Source organism: Protobothrops mucrosquamatus, unplaced genomic scaffold (genome assembly GCF_001527695.2).
Source record: "Protobothrops mucrosquamatus isolate PMUCROS unplaced genomic scaffold, P.Mucros_1.0 scaffold515, whole genome shotgun sequence".
In the NCBI taxonomy this organism is placed as follows: Eukaryota; Metazoa; Chordata; class Lepidosauria; order Squamata; family Viperidae; genus Protobothrops; species Protobothrops mucrosquamatus.
This window is the reverse complement of record NW_015386828.1, coordinates 645,847-662,934: the sequence shown is the minus strand read 5'-3', so window position 1 is coordinate 662,934 and position 17,088 is coordinate 645,847. Positions and strand designations below refer to the sequence as shown.

Sequence of the window (17,088 nt, the reverse complement as noted above, 5' to 3'; positions counted from 1 at the left end):
AAAAGAAATCAAATCCAACAACAACATTTGAATGTACTAACTAAAACAAATGAGTGTAATGTTGGTTTATTTGATTAAAGTTAAAACAAGATATGTTGTTACTTCTGGCAACCCTTTTTTGACTTTCTGCTGACACCAGGACTAAAAAGTTAATTTCTTATGGTTTTGTTTATAGATAAGAGATGGGATATGGGATTAAGAGATAAATGTTGGAAACCTTAGCAGGGGTGAAGAGTCACTAAATTTGTTTATACTGTGATGAAGGTTGGAAATTATTTCTTTATCTTTTCTGTTTCTTTATTATATTCTTTTTCTCTCTCTTTTCCTTTTCCTTGCACTTTTTACTTCTTTCTATTCTCTTTTCTTTCTTTCTTTCTTTCTTTCAGTTTAATTTATATTAAATTTTACTATTATAAAAAATTCTTAATTAAAAACAATATCTTGTTCCTGCAAATTTACATTAAACTTTATTTTAAAAAGAGAAATTTTACACTGAACTTTATATTTAAAAGTCTCTGGATATTGGTTATGATATACTGTAGATTAGTTTGCTTCTCCCATTCCACTTGATTTAAAAACATCTTTTTCATGGTCTGTTCTGCTGTTTTGGTGTTCTTAATTTGTTTGTATCATAATGTTAGTTCACTGTGTGATTAGATTGTTTTCATGGCATTACAATTTATGCTTTTAAACTACTTTTGGTATGTAAAAGAACCTTTACTCTTCAGAAAACTGATAGGTATCTGTTCTGCACCTTTAAATTATATCAAGAGATAGGAGAAATTTATCAAGTAAGATGTGTCTTTGTACTGTAGACCTTGGAATGGACAAATTCACCAGATATATTTACCGGGTGGCTTTGAGCTGGCTACTGTCCTTCAGCTCACAGACATTTATTTTCTCCCTCATATATCTTAAGTTTAGAAAACAGTTGTCACTCAACTGTTTATAAGCATAAAGTACAAAATGCTAAAAGACAGTGAAACTGGGTGAAATTTCCTAGGAATTTTGTGGTGTGCAACATCTTAATTGAAAAAAGCAGTGCACCCATATTACCTCTACGCATTTTGCCATCTTCTGGAAAGTGCCTTTGATGTTCACACATTTAGCCGAAGAATGACATGGGAGATTTGTTTGATTGTCACATCCATTGATGTCTGCAGTAAAACATAACAGTGTTATTACAAAAAGAAGTTGAAGACTTGAAATTTTACTCCCAGATGCCTTGAAGAAGCCTACCCGAGGTAGTGAGAGCAGTTGACTAGCAATATGAGCCAGCTTTTCTTGATTTGGCATGTTGCAGAGATAGGGAGATGGAGTTACCAGCACTGTTTAATACAGGTAGTCCTCAACTTATAACAGTTCATTTAGTGACCATTCAAAGTTATAACAACATTGAAAAAAGTGACTTATGACCATTTTTCACATTGCAAAATCCCCCATGGTTAATTCAGAGGCCTGGCAACTGACTCATGTTCATGATGGTTGCAGTGTCCCTTTTGCAACCTTCTGACAAACAAAACCAATGGGGAAGCCAGATTCATTTAACAACCTTATTACTAACTTATCAGCTGAGCGATTCACTTCCCAACTGTGGCAAGAATGGTCATAAAATGGGGCAAAACTCATTTAACAAACGTCTCACTTAGCAACAGAAATTTTGGGCTCAATTGTGGTCATAAGTCGATGACTACCTGTACTATATTGGGAATTCTGGAAAGGCAACCCTAACACGTTGAGGAAGCCTGCTGTGATTTGTAGTAGAACATCTAGAGCTAGCAGTTCCCTCCCACTCCTTATGTAATAGTCTCTCCCTAGAGGCCAGACTTGGACATCTTTTCACAAAATAATTACAACTCAATATTTGGCATTGAGAATATTGAAAACCAAGGCCACCGTTTTTTGTTGTATTGTCAGCCATCCAGGATTGTTTGGAGCTAGGCAGTGCCTGAACTAAATACCTAAAACAAATTAAATATTGGTTGACATTGGTAGCTTTGGGAATTGGCATTGCTTTCCTTTAATTGATTTTTGTTCAAATTGTTATTTTTTTTTCTTTTATTGTAGGCTGATTTCTATGTTTTATTGCTATGAACTGCCATGAGTCAGCAAGATTACTGGTATATGAATTCACCAAATCAGCTATGTTTTATTATGCTTCTAATCTATGAGTGATTTCTGGCTGAGAATCAAATGTAACAGGGCAAAAGTCCACTTTGCTAATCTGAACTGGCTTAAATCAATTAGGTTGTTTTACTTACAGTTTTTTTTATGATCCTGCAATCCCTTGCTTCTGGGTGGGGTTGGGGTGACTGAATGGAGCTGAGAGTTTACTGACTGGATGCCCTTCCTGAAGCCTATATGGAGTTTGCAGCAGATATTTTCTCTTTATGCCCTGATAGAGAAACATCTGTCACTGCCTGGGATTGAACTCTCAACCTTCTGAGTGGGAGGCAAGTGTCTTTACCTCTAGGCCACTGTGCTGCTCAATTTATAGTTGCTAGGCTCTAAATTAATGATTTAGAAATGTAGATGGAGAAGATCAGCTGGTGACTCGGATTATTGTCTGAAGTCAGCTAATCTCAGGATGGAGAAGCAGGAATCTGGTGGTTGAGACTGGGAGGCTGGATAGATTGCTGGTGGCTGACAAGAGCAGGCAGCTATACAGTGGTAAAGCTTCACTGAAGATTTCAAGCAGAAACCAGGACAGTTTTATGCTCTTAGTTTTAAATGTCCTATTTTTCTTTAGCCATAAACATGTCCGTATTTTTAATGCTAATTCTGTTTGTGCAGATGCACAATCATTCTGCAGATGCTTTATTTTGGTGAACATTTTTGTAGTCAAGATAATATATTTTTATTTTGGGGATCCCAACTGGGAAATTTCTTAAACGATATGCAGGAAGTCTCAGAGAGGTCCAAGCTCCTCCTCTTCCTCCTCCTTAGAAAAGGAAGAGTATAGGTGGAGTAGCTATATTGTTTGTCCTGCAACTTTTCCCGAAGCTTAAGGTTCATCCACATCCAACTGAAATTGATTTCTATTCTGTTCAAAAAGAAAAAATGAATTTATCAAATAGAATTAACTTTTCAAAGCAACTAAAACTTGTGAACTTTCTCATTTTACTCAGAAGGAAGATTACAGCAGAAGTTCTGGAGCTTCAGATTTTCAGGACAATTTATTTCAATTTGGCCAATTCTGGGTTGGCTTATTCAGTATTGGATGTTATTCCCTTACATATCTTTCTATGTCGCTTTGGTGATTCTGAGTATGAGGGGAAAAAGAAAATATCTCCACAGAACAACATCCCAGGACAATGTAATGGAGACTGTCGGTTTATCTGACAGTAATTTCAGCAAATATCTGTTCAACTGGTGTTCATTTCTTGATTTGTTTTTCATCTGCCTGATTTTGTATGGAAGAAGGAGAATAGGCTGTACAGGGAAGAGGTCAAGGCTTCCTACTGTATAAATTAAACTATGATCTTTATCAACAGTCTTTAATGGTTGTTTTTCTTCTTATTTTGTCAAGTCCCATTATGCTGCTTCATTTTCATACGGGAGATACACTGCAGCTTATTTTGTTTGGATATAAACAATGCCTTGGAGAATAAATTACAGATTTATGCAGCTTGCCCATTCAGTTTGTTGTCAGAATATTACTCTGCTGAGAGGCAGGGAGAATGATATTATAATACTATTAATGCTTCTATATTTTGCCTGGCACTTTGGTAGATAGAATTTAGGGTATATATGCGATGTGAATAAAAGAAAAAAACCACATTTCCCCCCATCAGATAATCTAATTCCATAGGCAAACGGATCAAGACACAACAATATCCCATGTGTCACAAATTACATAGTGAGGTATGTGATGCCATATGCTCCCTTTCCTGTAGCGTTATCTGAATCACTTTCTCCTCTCAGAAAAGTTGATAAGGCAGCTTAATAGAGAATCTCCTGGCTCATGCATGCAAATGAATTTGTCATCTATATCTTCCTGAATGCTGTGGCTTTTTAGAGAGTAATGTGAAGCTCTGCGGAGATGCAGTATATTGAAATAAACTACAGGTTTGTCTTTTGCCAAGTTGAGGATAAGGCACCAGGCTAGAAACCAGGAAACGGTCAAAAATGGAAGGATATTTTGATTCCCACTATGGATGAATGGCTACAGAAGTTGATGGAGCTGGCAGAGATTATGAAATTGACAGTTTTGATTAAAGAAAAGAATACAAGTACCTTTGTTTCTACACGGAGACCACTTCTGGACTATGCTTGAGGTGGAAAAAAAATGAAACTGTGATTTTGGGTTTTACTGATTAGATTGATTTGTTGTTATAGAAATGGCTAGTTTATACTATTGTGGAAAAGTAAAAAGTTGATGTTCGATGTTAATGCTTTATTCTACTGCAACAGATGGAGTTTGAAATCAATGCCTTTTCTTTTCTTTCCCCCCTCTCCTACTCACTTTTCTTTCCCCTTTCCCTTCCCACTGTGTCCCATCATTTGCTTTTGTATTTTTGTATTTTATTCCATAATCTAACATTATAAAAATGAAAAAAAAAGCAAAGAAAAAGAAACCAGGAAATGGTGAGCTTTATTCCCACTTTAGGCACGAAAGCCAGCTGGCTGATTTTGGGACAGTTCCACTCTCTCAGCCTAACTCACAATGGCGTTGTTGTTATGAGAAAACTAGAAGACGGAAGGAGCATTGGGTATGTTTTCTGCTTGAGTTATTTCTAAAATTAATAAAGATGGGAGAAAATAAAATTTAAAAATAAAATAAAGTATTGAAGAACAAGTGTGGTCTGCACTAATAATCTCAGAACACAAAGGAAGAGATATTAGCCAAGCATCTCTAGCCTTCTTAAGGAATGGATGGACTTTGCACTATGCAAATCCAAGTCCAACTCCTCTGTTTTTCTTATGACCAAAAATCTAAACAGAATTACGTCCCAATAATGAACTTGATTCAAACTGTCCATGGGATTCTTTCCTCCCTTTAGGGATGGATAATCAATCCCCCCCCAACCCCATGATTTCTCTCCACAGAAATCATTCAAACTGCACCTGGGCCAGGAAAGCCAGCCTGCAACTGTGCTGTCTGTTATTTTGAGTATAACTGTTAATTATTTCAAGAAATTTGCCTCTGATTCTTCTAGCAGAAGTTAATTTATTGCTTAATGTAAACTGCATCTCTCTCTCTCTCTCTCTCTCTCTCTCTCTCTCTCTCTCTCTCTCTCTCTCTCTCTCTCTCTCTCTCTCTCTCTCTCATATTTATCTGTCTGTCTATCATCTATGCTGCTAACATTGAATGTTTTGCATTGACAACAGATGGAAATGTAGCCATCTTTTTCCTTTTCGCTTCTTAGAGGTAGATGTTGCTGGGGGGGATGTGAATGAGAGTCTAGCTAGACATAACAACACTAAACTCAGCATGAGAATCAAGGTTATTGAGCCAAGAGCTGATAAAGAATTGGTGGGCTGGAGAATTGGAGAGGAAGCCCGCGCTTCAAGCTAATTGGGGAATGTGATTTATGACTGTTAATTGGAGGAGGGAATTGTGCTTTGATACTATGTGCCCAGGGGAGGGGAATTCAGTTTTTGGCTTCGATTATGTAGTGCCGATATTATGCTACTCGAACAAAAGATTATTTAAGGTAAATAATGCCTTGAAGTTCTTTTGAAGAGTTTCATCTGTCCGAACCATGACACTTTTCCTGTACATATGTTCTTATGTTTCTCTTTTGTACATGTAAAACTTTTCAATACAATTTATATAAAAAGAAACAAAAGGAATGATATTTACTGGGGCTGGGTTGAAATATAGCATTTAATTTTGGAAGAAAATATTAGATTTAAAAAAGAGAAGCATCTTGACAGACTGGTGGTTTTGAATTCCGTTTCCCTTTTGTGCAGGATAATTGTTTTTGTCCAAGTAGCTTATGAGGGTGGAGGTTCGTTCTCCGAGCTTGTGGGTTGGTTTCCAAACATTTCATTACCAGGCTAGGTAACATCTTCAGAGGAATTTAGGGAATGTCAGTGTTGGTGTTCTTCTGCTTATAAGGGCTTTGTGTAATCATTAGGTCTTCTGATGGGAGGTCACATCAGGTGAGGGTCTTGTGATGGGTCTTGTGAGGGCTCAGGTATGGGTCACATCAGGTGAAGGTCACTGAAGATTTTCCAGCCTCTAAGCAATGGATGAAGTCCTCGTATTTCACTTTGACTGGAGAACCACATAGCAATTCTTAAAGTAAAAACAGAACATGAGGTGAAAAACTATCCACGTTAATGTCGATCAGCTTTGGTTGATGGTGATGGCTTTAATATACTGAAATAGAAGTCGTATTCTCCACTTACATTACAAACTTGCCAGTGAGAGCAAAACTCAAGTACTAAAGGGAAGAACTTGCACTGCGATGGCATAATGCATATTTATTTATTTATTTTAGCACCATCATGGGTAGGATACTAATTTATAGCAATATCTCTTGCTAAATACAGAAGTCCCACATATACAAAAAACAAAACAATATAATGAGTTTAAAAGGACTTATTGTAACCTAATAGATTTATCTGTTGTAGATTACTGTAGCATTGGTGTTTTCAAAGCTGGGGAAGAAACAGTTTTTCTGTTCCTAATGGCAGATGTAAGTTTACACCACTAACATGTAATCATGACTTAATACATTCAGTCTTGCAGTCTTGACCTTTGATGTCACCTTTGATGGCTGGAACATCAAATTTAATTTCTTGACTTTCACGATTTCCTCTTAACCTTTTCACCACTTTTAGTAACATCCTACATCAAAAAGAATTCCGGAGAACCTGAAAATTTGCATATTTTTTTTTTACTATTTCATTTAGCCACAATTAATGTATTATTAATTGGTGGCGCAGTGGTTAAGAATGCAGTATTGCAGGCAAACTCTGCCCACAGTTTGGAATTCGATCCTGACTGGGCTCAGGGATGACTCAGCTTCTGAGGTTGGCAAAATGAGGACCCAGAGTTTGGGGGGCAATATGCTGACTCTGTAAACTGCTTAGAGAGGGCTGTAAAGCACTATGAAACAGTATATAAGTCCAAGTGCTGTGGTTATTATGGATCTTTAGTTCTTTACCCTTAATCGATTTACCATGATGTCAAGCTGACCAACAGCTAGTAATTCTTTTATTTACTCACTGCCTAATGAAATATAACATTTGATTTTATCGTCCAATGAATCTTCTATCATGATAATTTTTTTAAAAAGATAGCACTTTGTCAGAGGTAATATACTTGTTATATATAACCTAAAATACTGTTCATCATAACTTCCTGCTTTCTTCTGCAATATGTATTTTTGTACAATTTGTATTTTCTTAAACTGTTGAAATACTGTTTTTTCTTAATTGCCTCATTCAGTGCTTGCATAATGATACATGATTTTACTTTATGGGTGTCTTTTATACAGAAAACCTAAAGCTGTTCTAAAGAAAGCATTCTTCTTAATTGTTATTTTAACCATGTACTGCCTAAAACTTGATACCTACCATTGTCATTTAAATTTGCCCATATTTTTGCAAGGAAAAAAAAGCACACAAATATATTATCTTCTAGCTATATCCTTATAAGCTATTTGCTGGTTTGTAGCTTATCCCAAAGAATGGATAAGGTGTTTTGCTGAGCAAGGCCATAAGGAATCAGATTTTCCCCATTACGTACAAAGAAGGATCTTACAACCTCCAGATAAGGAAGTTTATATCTGTTAATAATATTAAGAAACTTTTTATTCACCTTGAACTCTAAAGGTATGTTCCTTGTGTCAGAGTCTGTCTCTCCCAGAGATTACTTTGGTTATAACACATTGGTCCAAGCCATACAGTTTGTTTCATTTTTAAAGGAAGTGAGAACTCTGCTACTCTGCTTTGTAAACCATGGTTATGATTTAACTTGTGTGAATTCAATTCTGATTTCTTAAATCAACCATAATTAAACCAATTATGACCTACCGTGATCTGTAAAACCAACTCTGACTTATTTATCATCATATTCTATCCAGGCTGTGTTGTAGCTGTAATAGGGACTTCTGAGAGGTTGTCCTATATGGAATGTTGTCTGTTGCCATTTGCAAACTGTTCAGAGATCTGCACTGCAAATCTGGTAGTCTCAGTTTCTGCTGCATTAAAATCTTGTACATTTTTTAACAGATAAGTGAGGATGTTCCAGTAGCTGGTTGTCTGCATGAATATACATACAGTATGTTTTCCTTGCCAATATATTCACTCATTGGATTAATTGCCTTTGATTCCATTGTATTGCCCCTGATTTCTTTACATTTGGCAGGTATATAAATGCCGCATTGGAAGTTTTTTTAAAAGATTCAGCAACATAATTAAACTAATCCTGTCCCATGCCTGTACATGAAAGTAAATTCAATTTTCTAGGTGTAATTTAGATTCTTAGCAAGAAAAGCTTCACAAAAGGTTAACTCTGAACCAGTAGCATGGTAGCAAATCCACAGTGTCAGTGTGTGTACATTAAAAAGGGTGGGGCTCTGATCAATAGTTCCACAGCTATTGATACTATTTTGAGCAATATTTCTTGAATACTTTCATAATCCTTTCATGCAATGCAAGAAGATCTACTTATAATCGGTGGCAGAAGAAATTAAGGCATTTTGCTTCCATCCTTCAAAACATTCAGTATATTTTTTGTTTGCAAATATTCCTAACTAAGGGGGAGCAATCCTATGCTTATTCACCTGGGATTATGCCCCAGAAATGCATTAGAATTTATCAATAAACACTTGTAGATGAATCTATTAGTTTTCAAGTTACCTGGTCAAAAGACTTCACGCCAAGGCCCTAAATTAATCCTAGGTAGATTTTCACATGACACAAAATCTTTAGGAAATTTTCCAAGTAGAAAAGGATCAAGGGGTGCTTTCGTCAAGCCCGTGTTATCACAAATAAGTCTGGATAAAGAATATTTTCCAAGCTCACGCCTTTGAGCATCAGTAAAAATGTGAACGTTCTCCCACCAAAATCTGCATGGAAAGAAGATCCCAGTATAAATACAATCTATTAGTGTATATCCCAATTTCATAGAACTAAATTTTCTGATATTAAAATATGTATTGGGACATGGGTAGAAATTGATTAAAATTTGTGCAGACAGTAGAGTATTATAAAATAGAATCTTATAAAGGTCTGAGGATTGTACATTGCATTGAAGGATAGGAAATAAAGGTAATATTATGGATTTAAGAGTGTGGTGTTAAGAATACTAAATGTAATTCTACTTAACCATGTGGGGGGATGCAACTTTGTTCAGGCACTAAATATTCAGAGCACCGAGCATGTGAGCGCTTGTCAGTATTGCTCTAATGATAATTTTCTACTGCAAATGATGTGCTTTCAGCGTGAACACTGAGAAGACTTTTGTAGTATAATTGTATCCATTTTGGCTTCTACCAAGCAACAGTCCCCTAGTAAAGCAGGCTCCTGGTTCACACTGACATCATTACAGGTATATTTGTTTCTGGACAGGCTTATGCACTGTAGATTTTTGCACTGCCCTGTCCCGTGCATGTTGGAAGCACTGTTTAAGGCACTTTGGGCTGAAAGGATTAGCGGGTGATATCACCATTGCCCAGGAGATGCCCAGGAGAGGTTTCTATAATGTCCCTGCCAAGGAGCTGGAGTGAATGACAGGCGCTCACCCCACCACACAGCAGCATTCAGGTCTCAAACATGGCTAACCTCCAACCCAGTGATCTTTGCACTGATATGTGAGCATCTGTAATGAGATGACTAGTGCTATATTGGCAGAGGATTAGCTGTGTAATGGGGTATTGAGTCCTTGAGTTCTGTTGGGTGTCCTCAGTCCAATTCCTTAAGTCACTAAGAGTTTGATATTCCTCCTTGGCAGAGTCTGTAACTTGGCCAATTGCTAACATAATTCATGATGGTGGTGGTGATAATAATGATGATGATGGAGAAATTTGTGGAAGGAAGGAAGGAAGGAAGGAAGGAAGGAAGGAAGGAAGGAAGGAAGGAAGGAAGGAAGGAAGGAAGGAAGGAAGGAAGGAAGGAAGGTCTTCACTGTGCTCACCAAACTTATTGAACCCAGATATCAAAATGGCTCACCCTGTCTGTTCTGTAAAAGCAAGTATAATCCAATAATGCAGGTACAATAAACTTACCTATCACCATCTCTCAATTCTTTCATTTGCTTTCCAATGATACATGCAAACAAGGGACCCGTTCTGGCATCAGGATGAATATTTTCTACTATTCCACCCAGCCAGACATCAATGTTGTTGGGGCTTTTGTAGAGTTCCATAATTCTTTGGACAATGGTTTTATTCTCTATTGCTGTCATCAATTCTTTTTCTGTCCTTAGTTTTGGCAAGTCACAGAATTCTCTCCAGTCATTGTAACCTACAGATATTCCATACACAATAAGATTCAAATGTATTTCTCTTTTTTAGATATACAAAAGTACCCATACCATGTTAGCAGTGCATCAGTTCTAAAAAAAACAACAAATCCCTGCCTCCCTGAAATAATCATTTTTGTACCAAAAAGCCTTTTGGAGAGTGAGAATGCTTGGGACTATATGGACACAACTGTGCAGTTTTCATGGCAACAGTATGATGTGGCAGCACCATCTTTTGGGAAGTTTTTCAATTTTCCTGTCAAACCTACAACCCTGATATATCCTCATGGCTCCCAATATGTCTGTAAACTAAGCTAGAGCAACAGTGGACTTTTTAAATATGACTATGTGTCATTGTTTTGTCTTGGCATAAAGAATGTATTTGTCATATTGGAATCCCATCTGCTTGCTCAAAAAATTACATTGGCTGCATAGCCCACCTATCCGATGTAATTTTAGGGCCAAGCATTGAGCTAGTTTTGACTGAAATTAGCCCAAGAATTAGACAAAAAGCTTTGAGAGGGGAGTTGAGATACAATAGGCTTTGCCAATTCAAATCCGCAACCCTATGCAAATGAAGCTGTGGGATAGTAAATATTTTGCATGGCATTCATCTTACATTGCATCAATACAATGTTCAGACTCTCTCTGATTCATCAACATTGTATATAGATGCATTTTTTTCCTGCAAAATACGTTTGTGGAAATACTGAAGGCTGTGGTGCAAAACTGTAACTGGATTTGTTAATAAGTCCCAAGACAGTTTGGTCCTGCTAATCATAATGGCAAACCAATCACTTGATTTAGGCCTTTTCGGGACTAAGAGGCTCAAAGATGTCAGGCTCACTATTAACAGCTAATCTTCCGGGTCAGAGTATTACAGTAGCTATATTCTATTAATTAAAAGAGAGAAATTTGTATTAAGGTGAATTATATAAAACATTGGAAAGAGGATTGGAAATGGATGGTCACTGATTGAAAAAACTAGAGCTCTGAAAGCATAAATGGAACGTCTCATCTGATGTTAAAAGTTTTAATTAAGTAGGAAAATGAGCAGTGTATGAAAGGGAGAGAACTCTACTCAGAACAGATTAGGCCTGTATAGATTTTAGGACATAATTTGGAAAAGGTGCATTAGAACATGCAGAGGAGCAAGAGTAATACTTGTCTGCAGCTTTTTAAAGCAGCCACACTTTTCATGTGTTCATACAGTTACTGTCTGCATCCACCAGGTAAGCTTTAAAGAGTTGCAGTCACATGGTATACTTGTATACCTTAATGCAGTGGTTCTCAATCTATGGGTCGTGACCCCATTTGGGGTCGATCGACCATTTCACGGGGGTCACCAAGCAAGGCTGTCTGCCATTTTTTTCCCCTTTTCCGGCGGGTGCCTTACCTCCCTTGAGCTGGGCCAGCTGGTGGTCGGCCTGCTCCGTCTCTGCCGCTTGCCAGCTACGCCTCGGCCGGCGCAGGGGGCGGAACCACGCATGCGCGGTGCTCCCGGGCAGGTAAAGTCCTCGACTTACGACCAGTTGGGTAGTCCTCGACTTACGACCGGTTTAGTCCTCGACTTACGACCGGTTTAGTCCTCAACTTACGACCGGTTTAGTCCTTGACTTACGACCGGTTAGGGTCGCAGCATTAAAAAGGTTGAAAACCACTGCCTTAATGTTTTTGGAATTTGGAAAGTAAATAATATGAATTAATAAAAAAATATCATGCCTTGGAACCTACTCCTGTAAACCTTTGTTACTCCTTCAATGTGTCCAACATACATCATAATGTTTTCCTTTTATGGTGTAACTTCTGCAGGCAAGAACTATAAGCATATGACCTCTGTACGGCAGATTATCAGTCAATTTGCGGAAAATGTTAAATCTTCCCCATTATCTTCTTAATCAAAGAAAGCTGTTCCTCACAAACAGAGGCAAAGAAATGGTCATTTCTTGTACTTTTGGACCATTATTTCTTTGGCTGTTTGTAGCATGCATTGTGGCACCATCTACTTGATCCATCCTAAAGTTTGACCACTTCTGTGATAAAGCAAAGCTAGCATTGCATGGAACTTATTTTACCAACCCTCAGGGAAAGAATAGCTTTGAATAATCATAACTGATATTCAAGTCACAGAGGAAATATACACCATGTTTCATCTTAATGTTGACATAGAACATCTTTTTTTAAAAAAAACCCAATATACCAACCTGGAAGCCCATGATCACGTCCCCGTTGTAAATCAAGTGATGATAAATCCAAGGAAGCACTGTCAGACAATACAAAGAGCTTCTTCGTTAATTCTTCATTCAGCAGTTGGTCCTGTACCTGAAGTTTTGCTGCAGTTGTTAGTATTCCTCTTAGCAAGGGATCCAAACCACCTTCGACCACAAAAATAAGTAGCATTTATAAGAAGCTAAATTAGTTGGGATAAGTGCTTAAACATAAGATTTCATCAACTATCCAAGAAAAATAACTTACCTGTCATTACAACTTTTTCTTTAATATCATTAAGCCAATTATTCTCATTTACGCATAATCTTTTTTTTATAAATTATATATTAAGCTCTTGATTTAACAAGCTAAGGGGGAAAAGGCAGTGGTGGGATTCAAATACCTGAACATCCGGTTCTCTGCATGGGTGCAGGCCTGGCCCTCCGAGGCCTAAAACGGACTTCCGGAAGTGACATCAACACACTTCCAGCGGGCCGTTCTAGGCCTGGGAGGGCTCCACCAGGCCTAGAAAGGACTTCCAGAAGTGACATCCACGCACTTTCGGTGCGCCGTTCTAGGCCTGGGAGATCTCCTCCAGGCCTCTGAGGCCTAGAATGGACTTCCAGAAGCAGCATGAGTTCTCCGAACTCAACAAAATTTAGCTACCGGTTCTACCGAACTGGTGCGAACTGGCTGAATCCCACCACTGGGAAAAGGCCATGTGGTAAAACTGAAAGTTCATTATATCCAAATGAATGCTTAAATGAATTATATCCAAATGAATGCAAATGGGAATTTATGCCTGTACAGAAGTGTGCAGTATATGATACACTTTGTCCCTTGCATTCAAAGTCTGCTAAGTTAGGTTCCATTAAGCTGAGAAGTTACTGTATAAGGAAACAAAGTTTGGTGGAGGCACCTATCCCACAGCCCTATATCACCATATATGAAGAGTCTCTGTACTTGCAGACCTTTCATTACTAGGTAACATCATCAATGCTCCCTAGCTCCCTAGTATGAATAATGAAACATCTGCAAGAAAACAAGCAAGCTCAGAGAGCATTAAGGACCCTTCATTTCAACTCTGAGTTACAAATAGTCTCCTTTGTTGATCATCCTATATCTACCTGTTCAGAAACAAGATATCAATGTTGCTGAGCTACTACCCACAAAACCTACACCGTTACTGCCTGGGTTTTCTGGAAGACATCCAGCAACATCTGTAGGACTTTTTGTTTCCTATCCCTGCAATGTAGATTGGAGGTTTAGATATTATTGATACCATGTTTATAATACCACACTGTAAAAAAAATCTAGATCTTTGAAATAAATGAAAAATTATTAAAATAATTCAGCAAAAATAATTCAGCAAATTGTATTTCATATAAACCTTGCAGTCTGTACACCTATCCTTATTCCACCCTAACTTCCTCTCCTGGGTTATAACCCATCTGACAAGCCAAATTTATTCAGAAAGCAAAATTAAATGAAAAGGGTGAGTAATTAATTCTACCAGCTAGATGTAGAAAACCAAAACATGTCAGCTAATGCTTCAGCAGTCAGAACAATGTTGGAATGAAAACAAAACCTTTTCTTTTAAAGAAAATTCAATTAGGAAGGATATTGTAGTGATGTTAGTGGATGTAACTGCATTACAAGAAGTACCTTCTTTAATGAGTCTCCAAGGAGTGAAAAAAGCTTCGTGCAAGTAAAGTTTAGGAAGAGTTGGGTCTTCCTTATACTGCACATTGAGTCTCTTTACCAATGGATGAATTGCAGCATGAGCAAAGCGAAAGGCTGCGGTTGAAAATACATTGGCTACTGTTGGATTGATTGTGGGATCATAGCCTTGATAAGGACCAATGTATTGTTCAAAAGCATCTGGACCAATGATCTTGGGAATGTAGTCTCTGATGGTAACAATCTGAAGGAATAAATAAGAAGGAAAATAAGAAAACTCCATCGATAGTTCTTTAGGAAGACAAAGTATTATCAAGAAATGTTGAGCTGCTTTTATCAAACTCCCAACATTCCTAAAGAAATTGACTCCTTGGACAATAGCAGGCGATAGAGATGCCTTCACTGCATGTAAAGCAGCCTTGAATTCCATTTGTAACTCTTGTTTTGGCCAACTCGCTTTCAAGCTCATCAACTCACCTGGTTTTTGATGAGAGGCTTCTTTCCTGAATGAAATAATGGGCAGATTTTAAGATAACATGCTCACAAAATCCATCTCATAAGGTCATTTACATTTAGCTACAGAAAATCTATAGACATCTAAAGCCTAATATTTGGTTATAGAAATTCTTTGCCACATGCTTTTATAATGCAATAGGTCTGTTGACCCATATAAATGGGGGGCCAGAGACCCCCAGATCTCATTATGTGTGCTAGAAGTGTGAATAGACATAATTTTGGCTCAGCTATTGAGAGCAATCAAACACATTCTCTATGCAAGTATATGATGGTCTATCACAATAATAAAGATTTGATTGATCGATCTATGAAAGTTTCTCCTATGCTGTCAAGAAAACCTTCCACGTAGTCCTCAACTCACAACCATAACTGAACCTGAAATTACAGTTGTTAAGTTGTTCCAGTCATTACATGGGTCATCACATGACCACACCCAATTTTACAACCAGGATGAGTCCTCGTGTTGTACTAGTCTGATGGCCCAGGAGTGGGCAAACGACTCAGATCTGCTACTTGTTTCTTCTCTTATTCCTTAGAAGGCATCAATCAAAGAAATGCTCCTGAACGACAAAGCAATCATGTGCTCTAAACACTAAACCAATCGTGTCCCACTAAACACTCAATTTAGGAAGGTGTTTTTCAGTCCTGGAACCAAGGTCTAAGTCCATTGCTGATTAATTGAAGGGTTTTTCATTTCAGTAGCCTTATCAAGGTGCTAATTCAGAATTAGAAATTCTGTAATCTATCTTCTGCCTGTATCTGTTCTACTGATGGGGGAGAGATTAAGAAATCAATCTTCTTGCAACAGTGTATAATGCTGGCTCAGCAGAGGCTAAATTACCTTGGAAGAGCCAATCTTTAAAAAAATATATTACTGCTGCCTTCATATAGTCCTCCTCTCTTCTCATTGCCCTGCACGAACCCACAAGCAGATCACTTCAGTTGATAGGATCAACCACACATGGCACACAAAAATCCTACTTCCAAGTAGGCCATAAAAGATCTCATCTTTGAAAGGCCCAACAACAACATCTAACATTTCTGTTTAACCTGTGCAATCTGGAATAACAATGATTCATTAACTTGTCAGGAAAATTCTGGTGGTTTTCTTTGTCAAACATAGACAGCTAATTATTGGACCAAACACCTGCTGCAATCCCTGATCACTGTCCACGATGAAGAGGATTCGGACCGGCTGCTGTGTAAAATATTTGGAGAATCTCAAGTTACCAAGTTAATACATCCTTATGTATTTATGCATTTGTTTAAAATAACCCTTCAAAGCATCTCATGGCAGTTCTGAAAGAGAGGATATTGTATTTAGAAAATAATCCCAGATACCAATGGTGTGGTGGTGTAGTGGTTAAATCTACTGCTAGGAGTTTGATCCTGACTGACTCAAGGTTGGCTCAGCCTTCCATCCTTCCGAGTTCGATAAAGTGAGGACCCAGATTGTTGGGGACAATTATGCTGACTCTGTAAACCATTTAGAGAGGGCTGTAAAGCACTATGAAGCAGTATATAAGTCTAAATGCTATTGCTATAATATTTCTATGAGACCTTCCAATATTGGAACAGCAAGAGTTTCAGCAAATAGGCCCATTAGTGTGATGTGGGTATCTCTTTAAATTAGGATGTTTTCAAAAATCCCATCTGGGCCAGACTGTTCAAACTGAACTCAACTCTGCCTTACACTGCTGCAAAGGAAAAATAACAGCTGATATTCTTCATTCAGCCAGCCTTTCTGACAAGAAATAGTTTTATTGTACTTTGGAGATACCCAGTCTTATTCAGGGAAAAATAAATAAATAAAAGCCTTTATCTTTGCAATACAACAGTGGCCTAAATTGAGTGGAGCCCTCTGAAAGGAAAAGCAAAAGGCAGAAGAAATGAAAGGATCGTGCAAGTGATGAGCATCCGCTTTAGCGTGCCTGCCATTGTAAAAGTCTTGGAAAATTAAAAGGTATTTGGAGAAGAGCAAATTGAAGTTTATATGGCCTCTTTCATTATATGAGTTAAATGAGAAACAGTGGAGCCGAGATTAAATCTTTAGCAGACCGCCTTCCCAATGGAATGGGGTAAACAAAAATGAGCATTTGAGTTTCCTGCAGAAACAACTAAATTCCAAAATGGCAGGATCGGTGTAAAGTTCCAGCAAACGCCTGGATGCTCCCTTCCACAGAATTCTACTGAATATCAACTCTGAAGCCAAAATGCTGACAGGGTTTTTTATTTTCAAATTTTACACATAACTTGGCTCATAA

General features: G+C 37.7%; 1 protein-coding gene across 1 annotated transcript in view; it reads right to left on the bottom strand.

Annotated features, from left to right (window-relative positions):
* Positions 1–717: 717 nt before the first annotated feature.
* The window catches only part of TPO (thyroid peroxidase), a 49,024-nt gene continuing 32,653 nt past the window's right edge, over positions 718–17,088 (bottom strand). The window contains 9 exon segments of the mRNA XM_015816874.1: positions 718–754; positions 851–942; positions 1,057–1,154; positions 5,870–5,955; positions 6,157–6,244; positions 8,818–9,026; positions 10,185–10,422; positions 12,625–12,795; positions 14,294–14,552. Coding sequence (XP_015672360.1) covers positions 718–754; positions 851–942; positions 1,057–1,154; positions 5,870–5,955; positions 6,157–6,244; positions 8,818–9,026; positions 10,185–10,422; positions 12,625–12,795; positions 14,294–14,552 — 1,278 coding nt within the window.